The sequence below is a fragment of the Mixophyes fleayi genome, chromosome 2 (genome assembly GCF_038048845.1).
Source record: "Mixophyes fleayi isolate aMixFle1 chromosome 2, aMixFle1.hap1, whole genome shotgun sequence".
Lineage (NCBI taxonomy): Eukaryota > Metazoa > Chordata > Amphibia > Anura > Limnodynastidae > Mixophyes > Mixophyes fleayi.
Window position 1 is genome coordinate 341321647 of NC_134403.1, and position 17052 is coordinate 341338698.

Consider the following 17052-nt stretch of genomic DNA (forward strand, 5'->3'; position numbering starts at 1 on the left):
ACCGGGGAGCTCCGCCAGCAAAAACAAAACCAGGGGAGCGGCGCATGAGCAAACTCCGGCATTGTTGGGGGGGGAAGGGACACTGGAGATGTCAGCAGTGTGGACTTTTCAAATTCTGAAGGGAAGGTTCAGGTCATAGTGTATGGCCCATATATTCTGTCTGTCCCACAAACAATAAAATAATAATTATATATATATATATATATATATATATATATATATATTTTGAACATATTAAAACTGCATATCTAGTTTTATTTACAGTATTAAGTAGTTTCACTGTGGAAGTCTTCTTGCTCTTCATATGAAGGTTTACGTCAAATTTACTGCAGACTAAAAAGAAATAAAAAAGTATACTGGAAGATTTTACACAGCAGTTTTTGTTCCTATTAAAGGCCATAATTTTGTACATTGTTCCTTACAATTTTATTACTTACACACATGATCCAAACAATAAAGGTTTTTCATAAGGCTTTAATTTACAAAGGCACACAATTAGATGTTTACAGCACATGAAAAAAATAGAATAAAAGCATGGTTTCCAATAGCCCCAGGAAGAACAGCAAGCCACAAATTTTTAAAAAAAAAATAATAATAATGAAGAGCACTAATGAACTACAAAAATGGTCAGTGTGATCTTAATATTCAGAAAAGGGAGGTCAGTAGATATAAGCACTAACCTATATACAAAGACAATTCTACAGCCGCAAATAAAATTCCAGGTTCTAAGAAACCTTACATTTATTATTGCGTATATTGAGAAGTCCCAGTTTTAGGCTTAGAATTGAGACAATCCTGATATATAAGAGTGCAAATAAAATTAAATTAATTACCTGGTCTTAGCCATAGGTTTATCAAAACATTGCTGTAAAACAAGCGAAGTGTCAAATTCAATTAGATGTTATGTTTTGTTAATAAAAGATCAGCAATAATAACGCAACTGACGTGCAATTTATGAATCTATCACCATGCATATGGCTGGAAAGTCACAGGTGATGGTCTAACAATACAAGGTATTTCTATACACTATGGTTGTGTAGTTAGGTTTTCAAATTAATTGCCACTTATATTAGTCCACAATGAAAATACCCATTAAGCTTAAGTAGGAACATTTTACAGAATTGTACACTGCAGCAGACGGAATATGTCTGCCTTTCATGAGAAAATGAGACATTTGTACAGAATAAAGGGGTTATTGTCCTATATACATTAGTATTACACAAGTCATTATAGTGTCCGTTAACAAACGGAAGCCACACCGGATCCATCAATCCTCTTTAAAAATATATCACTCTTCTCCAAAGCAGGTATTGTGCAGTTCCATTAGTAGCCAATATACAAGTCCACGCAGAGCAGAGGGTTAACTATTGTCAAGCTGTTAATCTACCCCCAGAGCCTTGAGTTGGCGTTCAATCTCTTCATCTGAAATGGTTGACTTTTTGGATGAGGATGCGGAGGGAAGGCCTTTGGCGGTTGAAGGTGCATTTGCCATCTGAAACATTTATAAGAAAGTGGTTGTGTGTGAACCACAGCAATTCCATACATACAAGTTACAGTAAATTTCAGTGTTCTGTTCACTAATAGTAAATGAGTTATATGCAGCACATCAACATAGTATACAATGTAAGAGATTACAATTCTGACACTGGGCTGAAATTGTTGGTGCAAAGTCACTGATCTTACTAACCTCAGGTCTGAAAAAGAAAAAAAAAAACAAAACAAAACAAAAAAAACCAATCTACGTTCTGTTACCTTGTGCAGGACAGAGCAAAAGACAAGTAATTTGTTTTTATTTATTTTACCAGGTTTAACTTCAAAGTAACTACCACAATTAATGGTAACAGCATCAGGTCTTATGAACCTTATCTGCAGTGTCAGTAAAACTGCATTCCTCAAATAGTAAATTCAGCTCAGAGTCAATGTACCATAGAAGCATAAAAGTCCTGTGTCTACCAGTCCAAAGACAAATATTAGCCGTATTTGTTGAAGGGATCAGTTGTTTGATAGATAGCTAATAACTAACGTCATGTCAGCTGCTCTGCTGAAAGGGAGCAAGCATTTACCTCTACCTACACCAGGCTTAGGCAACTTCTGGCTCTCCAATTGTCTTCCTGATGAGAGCCGTTCAGCAGGGCATGCTGGGAAAAGTAGTTCCACAACAATTTGAGAGGTACAAGTTGCCTAACTCTGGTTTGCACCGCATCCACCATCATATTCACTCATTAATACAATACTCTTAAAAAACATAATATCAATACCCCCCCTCCCCCCATCCCAGAAGGAATGCAGAAGTGGTAATTTGTGAAAGTACAAAGTATTGTAAATAGCATTATATTACAGCATTTCTTCTGGAATTCAAAAACAAATATGTGCACATACCTTTCCTGAGATTTCAATTCCAATTTCATCCAACACCTGGTTGACAATGTCCTGGCTTTCTTCTTCATCTTCAGATGCATCGAAAATATCATCCAGGGTGTCATTAACTGTGAAAGACACAAATGCCAAATTACAAAAAGTATAAAAACTGTAACTACCATATGCATTTAATACATATGTACATATAGTCTGTGTCTCTGTCTGTGTGTGTGTTAGGGAATTTAGACTGTAAGCTCCAATGGTGATGCGAGCGAGTTCTCTGTATAGCGCTGCGGAATTAGTGCGCTATATAAATAAATGGTGATGATGATGGTTCTGGCCAATATGTTCACAACAATAATCATAAGAATGAATCAGCTGTCTTCTATTATGTACATCAACCAGATGGGGGAGCCCTTACAAAGAGACTGACTGTTTTCTCTCTCTCTCTCCAAGCAGAAAAAAAAAAAAGGTTTCATGGATACAATGACATTGCAAGAAGATGAAAAAATAAATAATTTTGTACAAGCAATAATGTCCCAATGCTGGCAAAAAATAATCTGTATAAGTGAATGGTAAGGTATTACAGTATATATTAAAAAAGAAAATCTTACTCATTTCTTCTGTCATTTCCATTTTCATATTTTCTTTTTGGAAGTTTTGCATTGTTTGAAGTGTTTTCTGTGGGTCCATTTTCTTGTTTACTGCTTGCATTGTCTAGGACAAAAAAACAAAACAATGTCAGATCATTCAAAATTTTTAAAGTTAAAAACTGTTCTTTGAGTCTGTAGCAGAAAGAAACTTTGAATGGACACATTTAAAGTCTGGCTCTAAATACCTATACGGAGGCTTATTTATGTGTACTGATCGCTCCCTCCCTCGAATATTTCCATCACCACAAAGCCACGTGGCAGTTATTATTTTCCAGAGTAATTCAGTTTAGTCTCAGAGAGTAGCTCACCTTTGCTGTAGTAGACATTGCTCCAGCCATCTTCATCTGTGAGCTCATGACTTTGGTCTGTGTCGACATGGAGGTGACCTTTGAACTTACAGCATAGGTTCGAGTTTTTTGCTTACGAAGTTGAACCAGCTGCTTTGCCAGAACCCGGCAAGCGTCTTTGTTACCGGTCTTTGCCATCTTTTTTATTTCCATTTCCTGATGAGAAAAATTAAATCAAAACAATTTTAAGGCTGTATGCATAAAGAAAAAAAAAAAAAATAGGACAGTTGATGGCTTAATGCATGCCATGTTTTACAAACATTTTACAGGAGAAATTATATATATTTATGTTAAGAACAATTTGTGCTCAAAACATACTTCAGAATTTACCGCCCCAGTCAAAACCTTTGTATGCAAATATCTAACTGCAGAGTGGACAATACTTGGGTAAAATGATATGTAGGGCAGACACCTTCTATAAAGCACTGATTAACTGAGACATGCCTGGGAAGGATCTTTATCCTAGAGAACTTCTTTAACCCAAAACCCCACTCCCCTCCTAACCACAAAGGTTCCACTGTAGATAATTGTATCTGCAAACTCCAAAACACACATTTCCAGGATGAGAAGTGTTGTCCAGGCCTTGTAATCCTCTTTTTGGTCACATCTTGGCCAAGTAGGAAAAGAGCCAAAAATCAATGAGTTTTTAAAAAAAGATTGAAAAACTGGCTTTTTTGACAGGACAAGCTAATGAAGTGGATGGAAACATATCTGCAACATCGCATGGAAACAAATGGGTCTGGGCTCTGTGAATTCATGCGCTGATCCTGGTATATTTGGAGGATTAAGGTGGTATCTTAAAACTGAAGATACAACTGCACCTCTGCCAACTCCACTTAGATGTCACAATACTACCCAAAGATCAACATGTCCAAAAGCTCATCTGCCCTGCTCCCAGTGTCCCCTCCCACCAGTTTCCCTTACTGCTGACATAATAGACTACTCATTCACCAATGCTTACTACCATCCTCAACACCACCCTCAATTTTACTGTATACACCTCACTCCGTCATGTCTCCACCTTCTTGAAAACATTGCCAAAATACACGCTTTTCTCATCCTGAGAGTTACCAAAACCCTTATCCATTCTCTTACTCTCTCCCATGTTCGCTACAGTCATCTGGTCTTCCTCTCACCCGTCTATCCCCACTAAAATATGTCTGAAATGGTGCGGCAGGAAGGACCTTCACTCACTGCTCCACAACTCTTCAAGTCTGTAGACTGGCCCCCCTTACCCTCCAGAATCCATTTAAATCTACACACCATTACCTTCAAAGCCCTCATCAACACCTCCCCACATTACGGCTCTGAACTCATCACAAGATGTCCTGCCTCATGTCTTCTTAGATCTGCATCTAACTCCTGAATACTTTCTGATAACAGACAATGACTCCAGCTTCTCAGACATCTTCTGTGCTGCTGTCCACTTGTAGAACTCCTTACAATAAATAGTCAGACTCTCTCCCAACATTCAATCTCTCAAACAGTCACTCTAGATTGTAAGCTCTCAAGAGCAGAGCCCTCTCTGCCATCTGCCCCATGTCTGTACATTACCCATCAACCTAGTATGAACTTGTTCTGCTATATGCATGATTTGTTTTTCATATGATTTATTTTACAGACCATCTGGCATTGCAGTTTTCTGGTGCCTTACATGTAAACGATAAGCAGAATTATGGTATGTTTTTCACTCTTCTGCATATGTTTCTCAAAACGATCTTAGCTGCAGACTACACTGATTGTGATTAAGTCTGCGCCTCTATATGTACACATGCAACTTAGAAATGCTGCCCAGAGTAAGTGAATTCCAATCCCATAATATACTACTAAATAGTGGTGAATTTGACATTTCACAACACTCAGGATATGGGCTATTAATTTCTAGGTGTGTTTGGTATGTTACGTTATAGAAAAGAATTGGAAGAGTCTGGTATGCAAATTCCTGCTATGGTTTCTACAAGTCGTTTTATTTATTTCCATACAGGGACTAATTTAGGACAGCTCCCCCATATATGAAGCAGAGTGCCCTGATTAGCCCAGGATCTCCAACAAAAAGATGTGTTTGGGAAGATGATATATAGTTTTTTTGGGTACTAGATACTATTGCTAATATATTTTATAAGCATTTTCATTTATTATAAAAATGTGGCATTTCTTCATGCAGTATACAATCCTTTTAATAGCAGATTGCTTCAAGTAGAGCACAAGAACCATAAAAAGGCCTGAAATATTATATTTAAGTGTTTTATATCTTGGTAGGAAGGCAAAGCTTTATATGTCCTCCTTAATTGACATAGGCCTAATAATATTGTTTTTATTTTAGCACACTGCTATATCCCAGACTAATGTTTACACATTATGTCCCCTCAAAGTAACACATTCAGTTACAGATAGAAGATGTTGAAGTGGATTATGACATAAAACACAAAAGTCACTCTCCTGCAATATGAGATTTATACTTGTGCATGAAAAACATAAAACAAAACACTAAAAGGTTCAAGAGTGGTTAGTTCACTTACCAGCTGTTTCTCCTGCTTTTCCAGGGCTGTTCTGTCTCTGGTTATAGCCCTCTGAGTGCCTCTCAACTCCTTATTCTGCTCCTTTATTATGTCTGCAAGGGGGAAGAAGAAATGTCTGATTAAATTTCATGTGACCCATTTGTTCTCCTTTCACTCTCTTTGTACTACTGCTGCAAGACAATAAAATAGTTTAATAATGTTTGTGCTAAAATGTGCAGGGTCAATTATATGATCACTGATGAGCACAGTAATAATCTACGGAGGCTACAGAATGACTTACACATATAAATAGTTAATAGCTGAAGATTTAAGGCCATTGTATCTCATATCTTAACAGCTTATAATGCAGGTTTTACCTTCTGCTATTCCAAGTACTGAGGATCAGCTTGGAAAAAAAGGGAGATATAAAATCTGCTCTGGGAGTGTATTAAATCTAATTAAGAGTGTTTATAGCCATCATTATTTTTCAGCTTTGCTGTCCCTTTAAGGCCATAAAAGTACATTCCTTACTATAGAACAGTGATCTTGGATTACAGTAGAATTTTTAAATTTCTTCAGATCACCAATTACCAGGATTTTTCAGGAAGGGCTGTAATGCTTTCATTAAGTGGCTATGACTATGTTTGGGAAGCTTGGTGCACTTCATATCAGCTCTACAATAAGTTGAGATTAAAGCACACCCATCACCTACTGACAGTGGGTGCTGCCATTTGTGGCCTGACCAAATATTATTGACAATGCCGAAACCAAGTTACTATGAACAGGCGATATCACTGAGGCACACACATGGGAGATCTGTGACTTTTTCAACTAGCCCATGAGGCACCGTATCCCTGTGTTAAAAAGTTAAAAACAAAAACGGAGAGAGAATAATAATAATAAAAAAAACAACAAAGAAAACATCTATACTTGGCCCTAATAAAAAAAGTTTAAAACCCACACCCCAGAATATTACAGCCATGGATTCAGAAGTGGAACTAGTGAACTGGGGGGAGGAGGGGGCGGCGGTGCATCTTTCATGCAGTAGGCCTCAATATCTCCGTGGGCCCTGATGCACAGCACCTGCCGCATCAGTGGTAGTTCCGCCAAAGTGTGGACCCGGTCTTGGGATTTCTGCCATTCACTAGGTTGATCGTTATGAACAATCAAACGACACAGGATCCATTCATCTATTTCCCTTGAGAAAGTCCGCCTGGACGAAACGCGTTGGGCCACGCCCACAGACGATCTATTGGACACAAAGCAATATCGGAAGTGACGAATGCGTTCCACTGTGGAACGCATCCGCTTCCTGACTCCTCTACACATTGATACAGTTGCCCACTCCACGGCTCCTACTTATGCTGGGTACCCGGCCACCGTCAGTTTTCGACTAACCGCAAGTATATATTTTAACATTCAGCTAATTGGATTTGCATACATCACTTGCCATATCAGACAGACCATATTGTGATTATAATATTAGATTGAAATGTGTGTTCAATTCAATATGTAATTTATGGGACATGTCCTCAACAATTGATGTATTTGCAAGTTTTTAGTTAGGATTGTGATTTGATCATTATTGTTTATTGTGTATATTATTTATATTTTATTCCATATCATATGTGTTTTAAATTATACTTATTTTTGGTAAGCAATAAATTGAGTTGGTTTAGCCAATTGAGATCCTACGGATTAATTGAGCTTGACGTGAATACTTGGGCCGTTATTAAACAACAGAGGTGAATAACAATCACCAATCTTGGCCATACCATTAGACACTAGATAATTCATAACGATCAACCTTAGTCATATCTATCAAACGTCAATGAGCGCTTCACGCGTGATCCATTTATGCTTTAAGGGAGGTATAACCTTTGTTAACGCAGCTCTTGCAACACTAGGAGTAGAGTGCAATCCCCTCCCGATTTGCTATTCACCAAGTGCCATAATGTTCATTTGTACTGAGGACCTCTGGTGAAAATTTGAAAGATATAAAACAAATCCTGGCTACTGACGGAATGAGGTCATTCAATCAGGGCCTGGTTGTCATTCTAGCACACTAACATGTACAACGCAACCTGTGATAACATCTCACCCTTAACCTCATTTTCTTTTTTTTTTCCAGTTCAAGACACCAAAAACAGGGTCTGCTGCCTTTTATTGCACAACACTTTGTAACAGCACTATATTATCAATACATCTTTATGTAGTGGTATTCTGAAAAGAACAGCTAAAATATTTGTACCCACAACATTAATTCTTCTTCACATGTCCCCAGTGCAAAATGATTTCCTAAGCTTGTAACTTCAACTATTATATCACTCTAATAGAGGGCTGGAAAACACTTAGTGGCTAAGACATGCGCCTGGGCAATCATGGGTGTCCTCCCTTGTGTACTCTGCCCTGTGTCCGGATTCCCCACCCTGCAAGTGAAGGGATTGTCTACAACAGCTTGTTCTCCAGTACATCAGCTGGAAAACTTAATCCATTCCAGGCATTTATATGTCCAAATGCACAATGTTCTATAACAATGTGCTATTACAGCATCCAGATGTGCACTTCTATATATGGAAGGCCCAGTGACTTATTTACCAGGCTTACTGTGTGGCAGTGTGGTCCTGTCCAGTGGCATTCTGCTCAGTAATAGAATTCTGCCCACAGTAGTCATTAATACTGGGAACAAATCCTAATTGGACCATACTGTATCATTACAATGTTTTAACGTACATACTTTAGGGGTATATGCCTGCTTATATTACAAAGACACAGAGCAAGCATACTGTGGGCACATGGCTGGTTTGTGGGAGGAGGAACATTTTCCATGTATAATATAAAATTGCTATGTTAGTGAATACCAAGTAAGATGTACAATTGATTTTATTGTTTGTCCACACATAGGCCCCCTTGTTTCAGTTAACATGATTCACATTTTATGTTACAAAATTGCTGGCTGATAATATTTGGCCCTGGTCCCTGATGTTTGAGGTACTATGCCAAAGTCTGGTAATAAATTATATTGTACGACAGCACCTATCCACAACCCTCCAGTGAAACAATCCTGGTAGTACAACGTTACACTAATTAGCTTTGTCACCATGTCATGAGGAATGCAGAAAGACTGACTTATTTTTCCCTTGTAGCCTGGAAGAATCTCAAGATGCTAAATATGTTGATGTATTGTTGTTCCAGCCAACATTGATGTGACCAGTGCTGTAGCAAGTAGTATTTTATTTTCATGTAGAAGCCACAAAAGATAACACATGGTGAAAATGCTGCCAAACTGAGGTGTTTTGTACTTCACTGTTGAAGTCATGTAGAATCAATACATTCCACAAGAGGGAGAAGTCAGTCAAAGGCAATGGTCACATTTTATACATTACAGTGAGTATAAATACAAAGCAATATTATAAAGAACAGGGCTTATCAACTTGTGGGATGGGAGCAAACACAGGGTCATCAGGTCATTTATAGTGAGGGGTGTATAGGACGCTTATAATTATAATATATGTATTATTAACCAGTATTGCCATTTTGTACAGGTTTCAAAACTACTATTTGTTACATTTTAATAATAATACACTTATTTTAAATAATTTCACTGTTGCCAACAAATGAAATAAATGATTTGCTAAACAATGGGGCATTAAAATTATTCACAGATCTAAATTGGTTTCCTGATTGACAAAGGAAAAAAAATAGTATGGTCATGATCTGATGTCAAGAAAATAAATAGCATACCTGCAGCCAAGCTATGGTTAAATTATCCTTAGTAATGGCAAACATTGTAAGTTACTTCAAATAATTTAGTTTAAATTCAAATTGACTAGACAAAAAAAAAAAAATTAAATCCCAAATTCAAGTATTCTGTGAAAAATGTGTTTTATTATGTGTGTGTGTGTGTAGATATTTTTTTTTGTTTGGAGATGTACAGTTTTCATGGGAAGACAATCATAACACGAATTGTACGAAGACCTTTGCAGGGCTTTGCTGGAAGGTTTTAAGAGCCATCATGAGAAATGCTGAATTTGTTCAAACTTCAAATTTGGAGCAATAAACAAACAATGACTTTTAGAGAAGTCGATGAGGTGCCGCTTGTTTGACGGAGGGGAAAAAAAATGTTTCACCTCCATCAGTCAGTTTGTGAGTCAGCCTTTTTGTCCAGCCCCTTTGATCACCTGATGTGTTAGTGACATCAGTTCCGAGTCATACGCTATATCACGTGAGTAAATAGTAGTTAAACCAAAAACTTCCTGAAAGAGTGTATACATAGAACCATAACATGTAAGATCTGTTAAAACATGACAGTCTTAAAAATTATACCTATTTTGAAAAACAAGACAATTAGATTTTACAGTTTACTAATTAACCACATAACAACTCTCTCTAAAATATGAAGCAGCTTACAGAGCATCACAGATACTCTAAAAATAAACTTGTACAAAAAAAACGGGATTTTAAAATTAAGTGCACACTAAATAAAACCTAATCTCCAAAAGAAGAAAGCAAATCTTCCTAATACCAGACAGTAGCTCTCTGAAGATACTGTCAGACATATCAAGCTAATGCATATATGAAACTGCAGCTACAACATTGAAGGAATTGGGTCCCCGAAATAGATAACCCAGAACAGCTGAAAGACATTTACAGGGACTATACACATTATGAAGTTATGTACCAAATTAGTACCACAAAATGAATGTAGGTTTTCAAATACAAAGTTTATAAACACAATGAGTTACTGATTTATTATATTCAAGTTAACCAATTTTATTTTATTTACACAATGATGATTCTGATTTATAGTTGTATGTGGTCTATAAACCATACCACACACACATACACTGCAGCAATAACCAGGCTGGGAGGAGTGGGGAGTCATGCAGACACAGAGAAACAGACACTCAGACATAATGACATCTATAGAGACAGGGCAAGAAAAGGAGGGGATACAACCAGAGTCTGGGCACAGGAGGGTGGCACACAATGAGTGACATATTTGACAGCAAATAAATTAGAAACCAGTAGTAGGTGTACTTGAATAGTATAGTATGATTTTGACATGGGACTTTCTATCAGATTAAAGATCAATTGTAGTTTAATCTGAGTAGGGAGATTTTATGCAGTGAGAGGCTGATAGGAAGGGATAGTAGTGGTGGTGGTGGAATGATGCCAACCTGGGCAGGTGGGTAGTACCAAGGAACAATCTCAGTGAGAATTGAGGGTCACAAACTGAAAACCTTAATAGGTGATGGGCACAAAGTTACAGTCTAGCTGAGAATGTGTGGTGGAGGGGGGGGGGCATAAAGTGGCATATAGAAGGGAAAGAGAGAAACACCATAGGGGGCATACTGTGAGCTAGAAGGGGGTAAGGGCCACTGTCCAGTAAGAGCAGTGTGACAAGTACACCATACTCTACTACATGGCACAGCTCTGTGATACTCTATCCAGGGCAGGAGATAGGCTGGCAATAGAGGGCGATGACTGGGCACACAGGTGGCTGATGGCCTGGTGGATGGAGGGCATCTACTACCAGACAGGTGATAGGAGTTAGAGAGCAGATGGAAGACATATTAGCAGCCAGTATGAGACAGGAAGACACTCACCGTCCACGGTCTTCTTCTTGAACAGGGAGGCCATGTCTGCTGCCGCTGCTCGCTCTATTTCCTCATTCACTCTGCAACCAGGAACCGGTTACACTGCTGCTCCCCGTCACGTGACCCGCTGCCCGTCCCGCACAGCCCCTCCCCTCTAGTGACGTCACCGTCGCCCTGGAGATCCCTCCTCATTCCCAGCTACAGGACTGGCAGAGTAACACACTGTCTGCTGAGTGCTGGAGTCACTGTGATGTGTATACATATAACCACACCTGTACTAATAGTGTATATTATATACTAGTATGTGTATTACACCTGCCGTTGTGGTCCCGTGTCTTGCCCCGCTTTTAATGTGCCCCAGAGTAAAAATGACTCTAAAATCACACTACGCTGGGATTAGGACTTGTTATAGTTTTTTTTCCTATTCTTTCTTATAAATTCTTTCCCCGTATTCTGTCCTAAGCCAGCAAGGGCTGCCAATTAGCAATTTATTACACTTCATCAAAATCAAATAATTACAGAAAGGTGATTTTTGCCTCTGTCAAGTTGCTTTAAAACTGTATCTACATTACCAGGCTTCCTGTGTCTGCAGATGTTTTTGTTGCTAATTTTAGTATTCAGACTTTATACAGGTGAAAAAATAGTGGGGGTAGTTCCTACATCTGATTTACAACAATAAAGTACAGAGTTATAGTGACCAAGCAAATGTAATTTTCTGTGGCCATGACTCACCTGCTTTGTAACACTTTCAATGGTAGTGACTGAGTCACTACTAGTGACAAAACACCAATGTGACATTTACTAAGTGTCTTCCATTGGAAATAATGTAAGTATAAATTACAACCACTTGCACTACATAGTACAAGGTTATTGCATACAGCAACATAGAGGGGTATATTTACTAAACTGCAGGATTAAAAAAAGGTGGAGGTGTTGCCCATAGCAACCAATCAGATTATAACTTTCATTTATTTAGTGCATTCTATAAAATGACAGCTAGAATCTGATTGGTTGCTATAGGAAACATCTCCACTTTTTCAATCCCACAGTTTAGTAAATATACCCCAGAGAGTTTATTGTCAGTACAAAATAAGATATGTTTCTGTAGCATAGTGGCATTAGACAATTTTCTGTTAACAAATGAGGCAGGATTATGTATGGGGTCTATTTATTAAGCAGTGAAGTGAGAAAATGCTGGCATACACGCCAGCAAAAGACTGTCACTGCATTTTGCTATTTAAGAAAGGAGTTTACTGCCGTCCCGATGGACTCCTATGGGGACATCAGCACAAGTCAATTTATTACTGAGTTTTTCGCAGCAAAGTAACACAATCTCAGGATATAATGGGATCCAGCTATGGCTCTATGGCTTCCCTGGATCTCTCCAGGGCCATCTTAACAACATTATGGGCCCCCGGGCAAAGCAGTGCACTGGGGCCCCTAAATATAGATATAGATATATAGATGTATACAGATACAGATATAGATATAGACATATAGCCATAGAGATAGATAGATGTACTTGCTCAGTTACCCTTGTAGGTTTTTGTTGCAGGTTTTTTTCTTTTGCAGGATTATTTATTCACATTAAGAGCCGTGCCTATGGGGCCCCCTTGCCCGTGGGGCCCTAGGGCAGCTGCCCATCGTGCCCAATGGAAAAGATGGCCCTGGATCTCTCTCCTTTGAAAGTGCATAGCACTCCCTCCATTCGCCAGCAACATTAGGCTGCCAGTGAATAGCAAAACATCTTCATGGAGGACAGGGGTCTTCGCCGGGATCCCAGAGCAGCCCTGGCATGGTAAATTACAGCGGAGTTTCAAATAGCAGCAGAGCACATAGATTGTCACTGCACAGACCTTTATGTCTGACCATTCTCTGGTAGTTTGTGTAATTACACAACACACACAACAATGTGTGTTGCTCTGGCACCTATTCTGTCTCATAATTCCAGGCCTGGCATTTCACCATTACCCATGATAGGTTCTGCCTTGGTAAAATCTGGGCAAGCTCTTTGTAGTATTATTGTCCTGACATTGCTTGTTACTTATATTGCCCGCATCCCTTCTGGAGTCAGACTCTTATTTTGCTTCTCTATTCACAGTGCTGACCTTGGACTGATTTGTCTAGGTGCTTACTTCACCCGGTATATCTGTTGCCTTATATGTTTTATTAGTGAACATTTATTTATATGGAGCCAGCATACTCTGCAATTGGGACAGACCATCTGGGACAATGTGCCCAACACCTTGACCCAGAATACCGATCAGTTTTAACTTACCTATCAGGGCCGCTATTGGCAAAGATCACTGTAGCTGAGCCTGAGGTAGCTATAACCGGCTAGTGTGATTAGACTCTACAATTTAGTTTGAAAGTTGTCCTTATTCAGCAATGTATGGAGTAGATTTACTAAAGGGCAATGTACTTAAACCTATGGTTTTCTGCATTTTTGTCCGTTGACTTTGAAACCTCAAAGTATTGGTCAACAGTTGTTTTAGTGTCTTTTTTTAATGTTTACTTGAGATTAATAGTAGAACGGGTGAATAGTGGTTTTCCTTAAGTAGAGGCACCTTAAAAATCTATAAATGCCAACAAGGGCTTCTCTGTTACCATTTTGTACATTATTGATTGCTACTCCAACGTTATGTGCTGAGAATAAAAGAGCTTTGAAGCTTTCACATTTCTTTTTTACTAACAATCTGAGCTTGAAGTCATCCTCATCTGCATCCCTTTATTTGGTTCATAGCTCCCAACTATCCCAATTTAAGGGCTCTGTCCCGTCATCACGATCAAGTCAGCTTTGTCCCGCCGGTGGGAAAGTTGGAAAGTATTGTCTGTTCACTGATACTGGGCATGGCAGAGCAGCGGTAACTGTAATAAAGGGGAGGAGAGAACGGGCCAGCCTAGCACTTCAAAAGTTTTAGGCACACCCCTGGTATGTAGTCACGCTCCCATCGTGATGTAGTCCTGCCAGCATCGCAGTATGGCCATGCTCCCTATCCCGATGCTGCCTACCCTGTGTTGGAAGGTAGGCTGGCTTGCTTTCTTCTGATTCCAACCCTAGCTCATCTGTAGTTTGGCTCTGGTCTGACCCTTCACTCTCCTTTAATTATTAACTCTTGCTCTCTAACCTTGGATTGTCTGACACTGCTCTGAACAATTATTTCTCCACCTCTTTTCTGTCTCTTTCTCTATAGGTAGAGAGAAAGAACTGATGCTGATTGATGTACCCAGCTCATAAACAGCATAATTGATATTATGTAGTTGTTATTACATAATTAATATAGGATAATGAGATTTTATTCAACATGCAGAACAAAACAATCTCTTTATGCAACATTTCACTCCATCCTTATTTATGTATGACTGCAGGTCAACACTGCCACCCACTGGGTATCAGAGAGAATATGTCTGGCTGGACATTGGTCATAGGTCTTAGTGGCACTACAAACTAGATAGTGAATGAAAGACAGACCGGTCATAGGAGACTGCAGTGCAGCATATTACTCAGTCAGACACAAACCAGTACATTTATATAAAGGATTATGTACATCCCTCTCCCTAAATAAGAATATTAAATGTCATCTGAGTTTTATTGCCATTTGATAATTTTATACAGGTTATAGAACTCTCATCTGACGACTAATATCCACAGTAAATTACAGTAAGAGATATGTTAATCTTTAATCTAAAAGTTTTAATGAAAATGCATCCATACATAGACATAATAAATGAGAACTATTAAATAGAATAGAGGCATAGTTTGAAACAAAACACACACACTGTCCTAAGTGGTCAGTCAACCATACATAACCCATTTTCAAGGGTGGCCGTACATTGCCCTGTCCCTGTTGGCCCAAGTTTCTGTCCTGACTGATCTCCAGTGTGAAAGTTCAGTGAGCATGTGGAGCCGCTTTCAGCCAAAAGAATCACAGGAACACTCAGTGGCAGACCAATAGTTGAATTGTAATTGGAAAACCTGAACTGGAAAGATTGAAGGAAAGAAACTAGATAAAATGTGAACTAATTTCACTGATGTGCACAGTTGCTAAATCACCCTAAAAGTTTAGTGTTTTCTGGCATAAGACAGATGTTCACTTACAAAGATGCAGTAAAAGTATGTTACACTCTGCTCCCCCCAGCTTCACCCAGGCACAGTCTCCAAAAATATTTACCAAACCAAAGCCCATGTTCCCAAAGTCCATCCATGCCTCCTGCTCTAGTCTGAAGTATCAGGTGGGAAGTGTTTGTGCAACACTCTCTGCATATTCCAGACAAAGTACAGAAAATGTCTTGGTGAAATGCCTGTTCTGGTGAATATCGGCACATCCTCTGTGTCTGACCTGCTAGGACCAGAATAGGAATATCCAAACTGGTTGCGTAGTTCAAAAACTGGACTCTCATACAGAATTCTAGATGGAGAACCTGCCTAATTTAAGCTACGTGCAATGTAATGTTAAAATTCTGTTTTTAAGATCCATTTGTAATGAAATGCATGTAAACGTATGTGAAAATAATGATCATTGTGCCAAATGTACTTATTTGCATGCAATTAAATTGTGCTGCAAGGCTTTTTTTAACTCTTATTCCATTTCAACATGGCTGATATGTGTCGCCATTGTTGCACTCTTAGGGGGCATGGCTACGACATGTTGTGGGTGTGGTCATGTCACGATGGGGGCGTGGTCATACACCCTGGGCACTTTTGAACCACTAGGCTGGCTGTACTCCCCTCCCCTCCAAACACCTACTTCCCAAATTTCCCAGCCACGGGACAAAGCCCTCAGATTGCGACTGTACCACCTAAATCGTGACAGTGGGGGAGATATGCAGTTGAAAACCTACATTCATCTCAATGGGTGTGCACTGCAAACAATTGATTGCCGAGAAGGAGAATTTTCTCTTTCTATTTTGTCACAGGTACTTATTTAAAAAATGCAAATTTAACTCATTTGTAAACGCCATTAAGATCAGTGATAAAAACATAGCCCTACAGGTATTTTTAAACAGTATTTTGTTATGTTTTGCCAAAAGCAAGGAGCAACTTTTACTTTGGCCAGTTCATCTGTTATATGCTGAGGTTACACGGGGCTGCTCAGCTACTTTTACATTTTCCATCATCCAGTGAAAACAGAAAAAACAAGAACACTTTAAGTCACTGTGAGGTACTTAGCATGGCAGCCACTAATGCATGCATTGTGATTCCCCCCATATACACACACAGACAAGCAAGCACATAGCAGAAGGTCTGTTTCCATCGTAACAAGTTCAGGTGAGAGTTGAACAGGATCATGACCCACTGTGAGGGGACATCTCTTGTTCAAGAAATGCCATCTCTGAATCCCAGTAACAAATGTTTAATAGAGGAGATTTGCCTGATCTGTGTGTAATGGATCAGGTGTAGTGTGACAGATTAATGATCTGTGTCATGTTAGACAAATTATGTGCCCTCACCCAGTTCTTAATAGTTCCCAAAGCTATCCCTATGTATGTCCATTGGACCTTATGAATTAGTCTAACCTGGAGAAATGTTGTTTAGAAGAGAATCAGAAAACTTGATAACATCCATCATAGAAGAGGACTGTATATGTCTGTGTGA

At 39.0% G+C, this 17052-nt stretch overlaps 1 protein-coding gene across 1 annotated transcript; it reads right to left on the reverse strand.

The window, feature by feature from the left end:
- Positions 1-458: 458 nt before the first annotated feature.
- Positions 459-11595, reverse strand: CHMP2B (charged multivesicular body protein 2B). The gene is made up of 6 exons (XM_075197066.1): positions 11466-11595; positions 5878-5969; positions 3320-3514; positions 2973-3075; positions 2380-2486; positions 459-1492 (listed from the first exon to the last, which is right to left on the reverse strand). Exons 1-6 carry the CDS (start codon positions 11497-11499, stop codon positions 1379-1381), a joined length of 645 nt encoding a protein of 214 aa, XP_075053167.1. The 5' UTR covers positions 11500-11595; the 3' UTR covers positions 459-1378.
- Positions 11596-17052: the final 5457 nt, after the last annotated feature.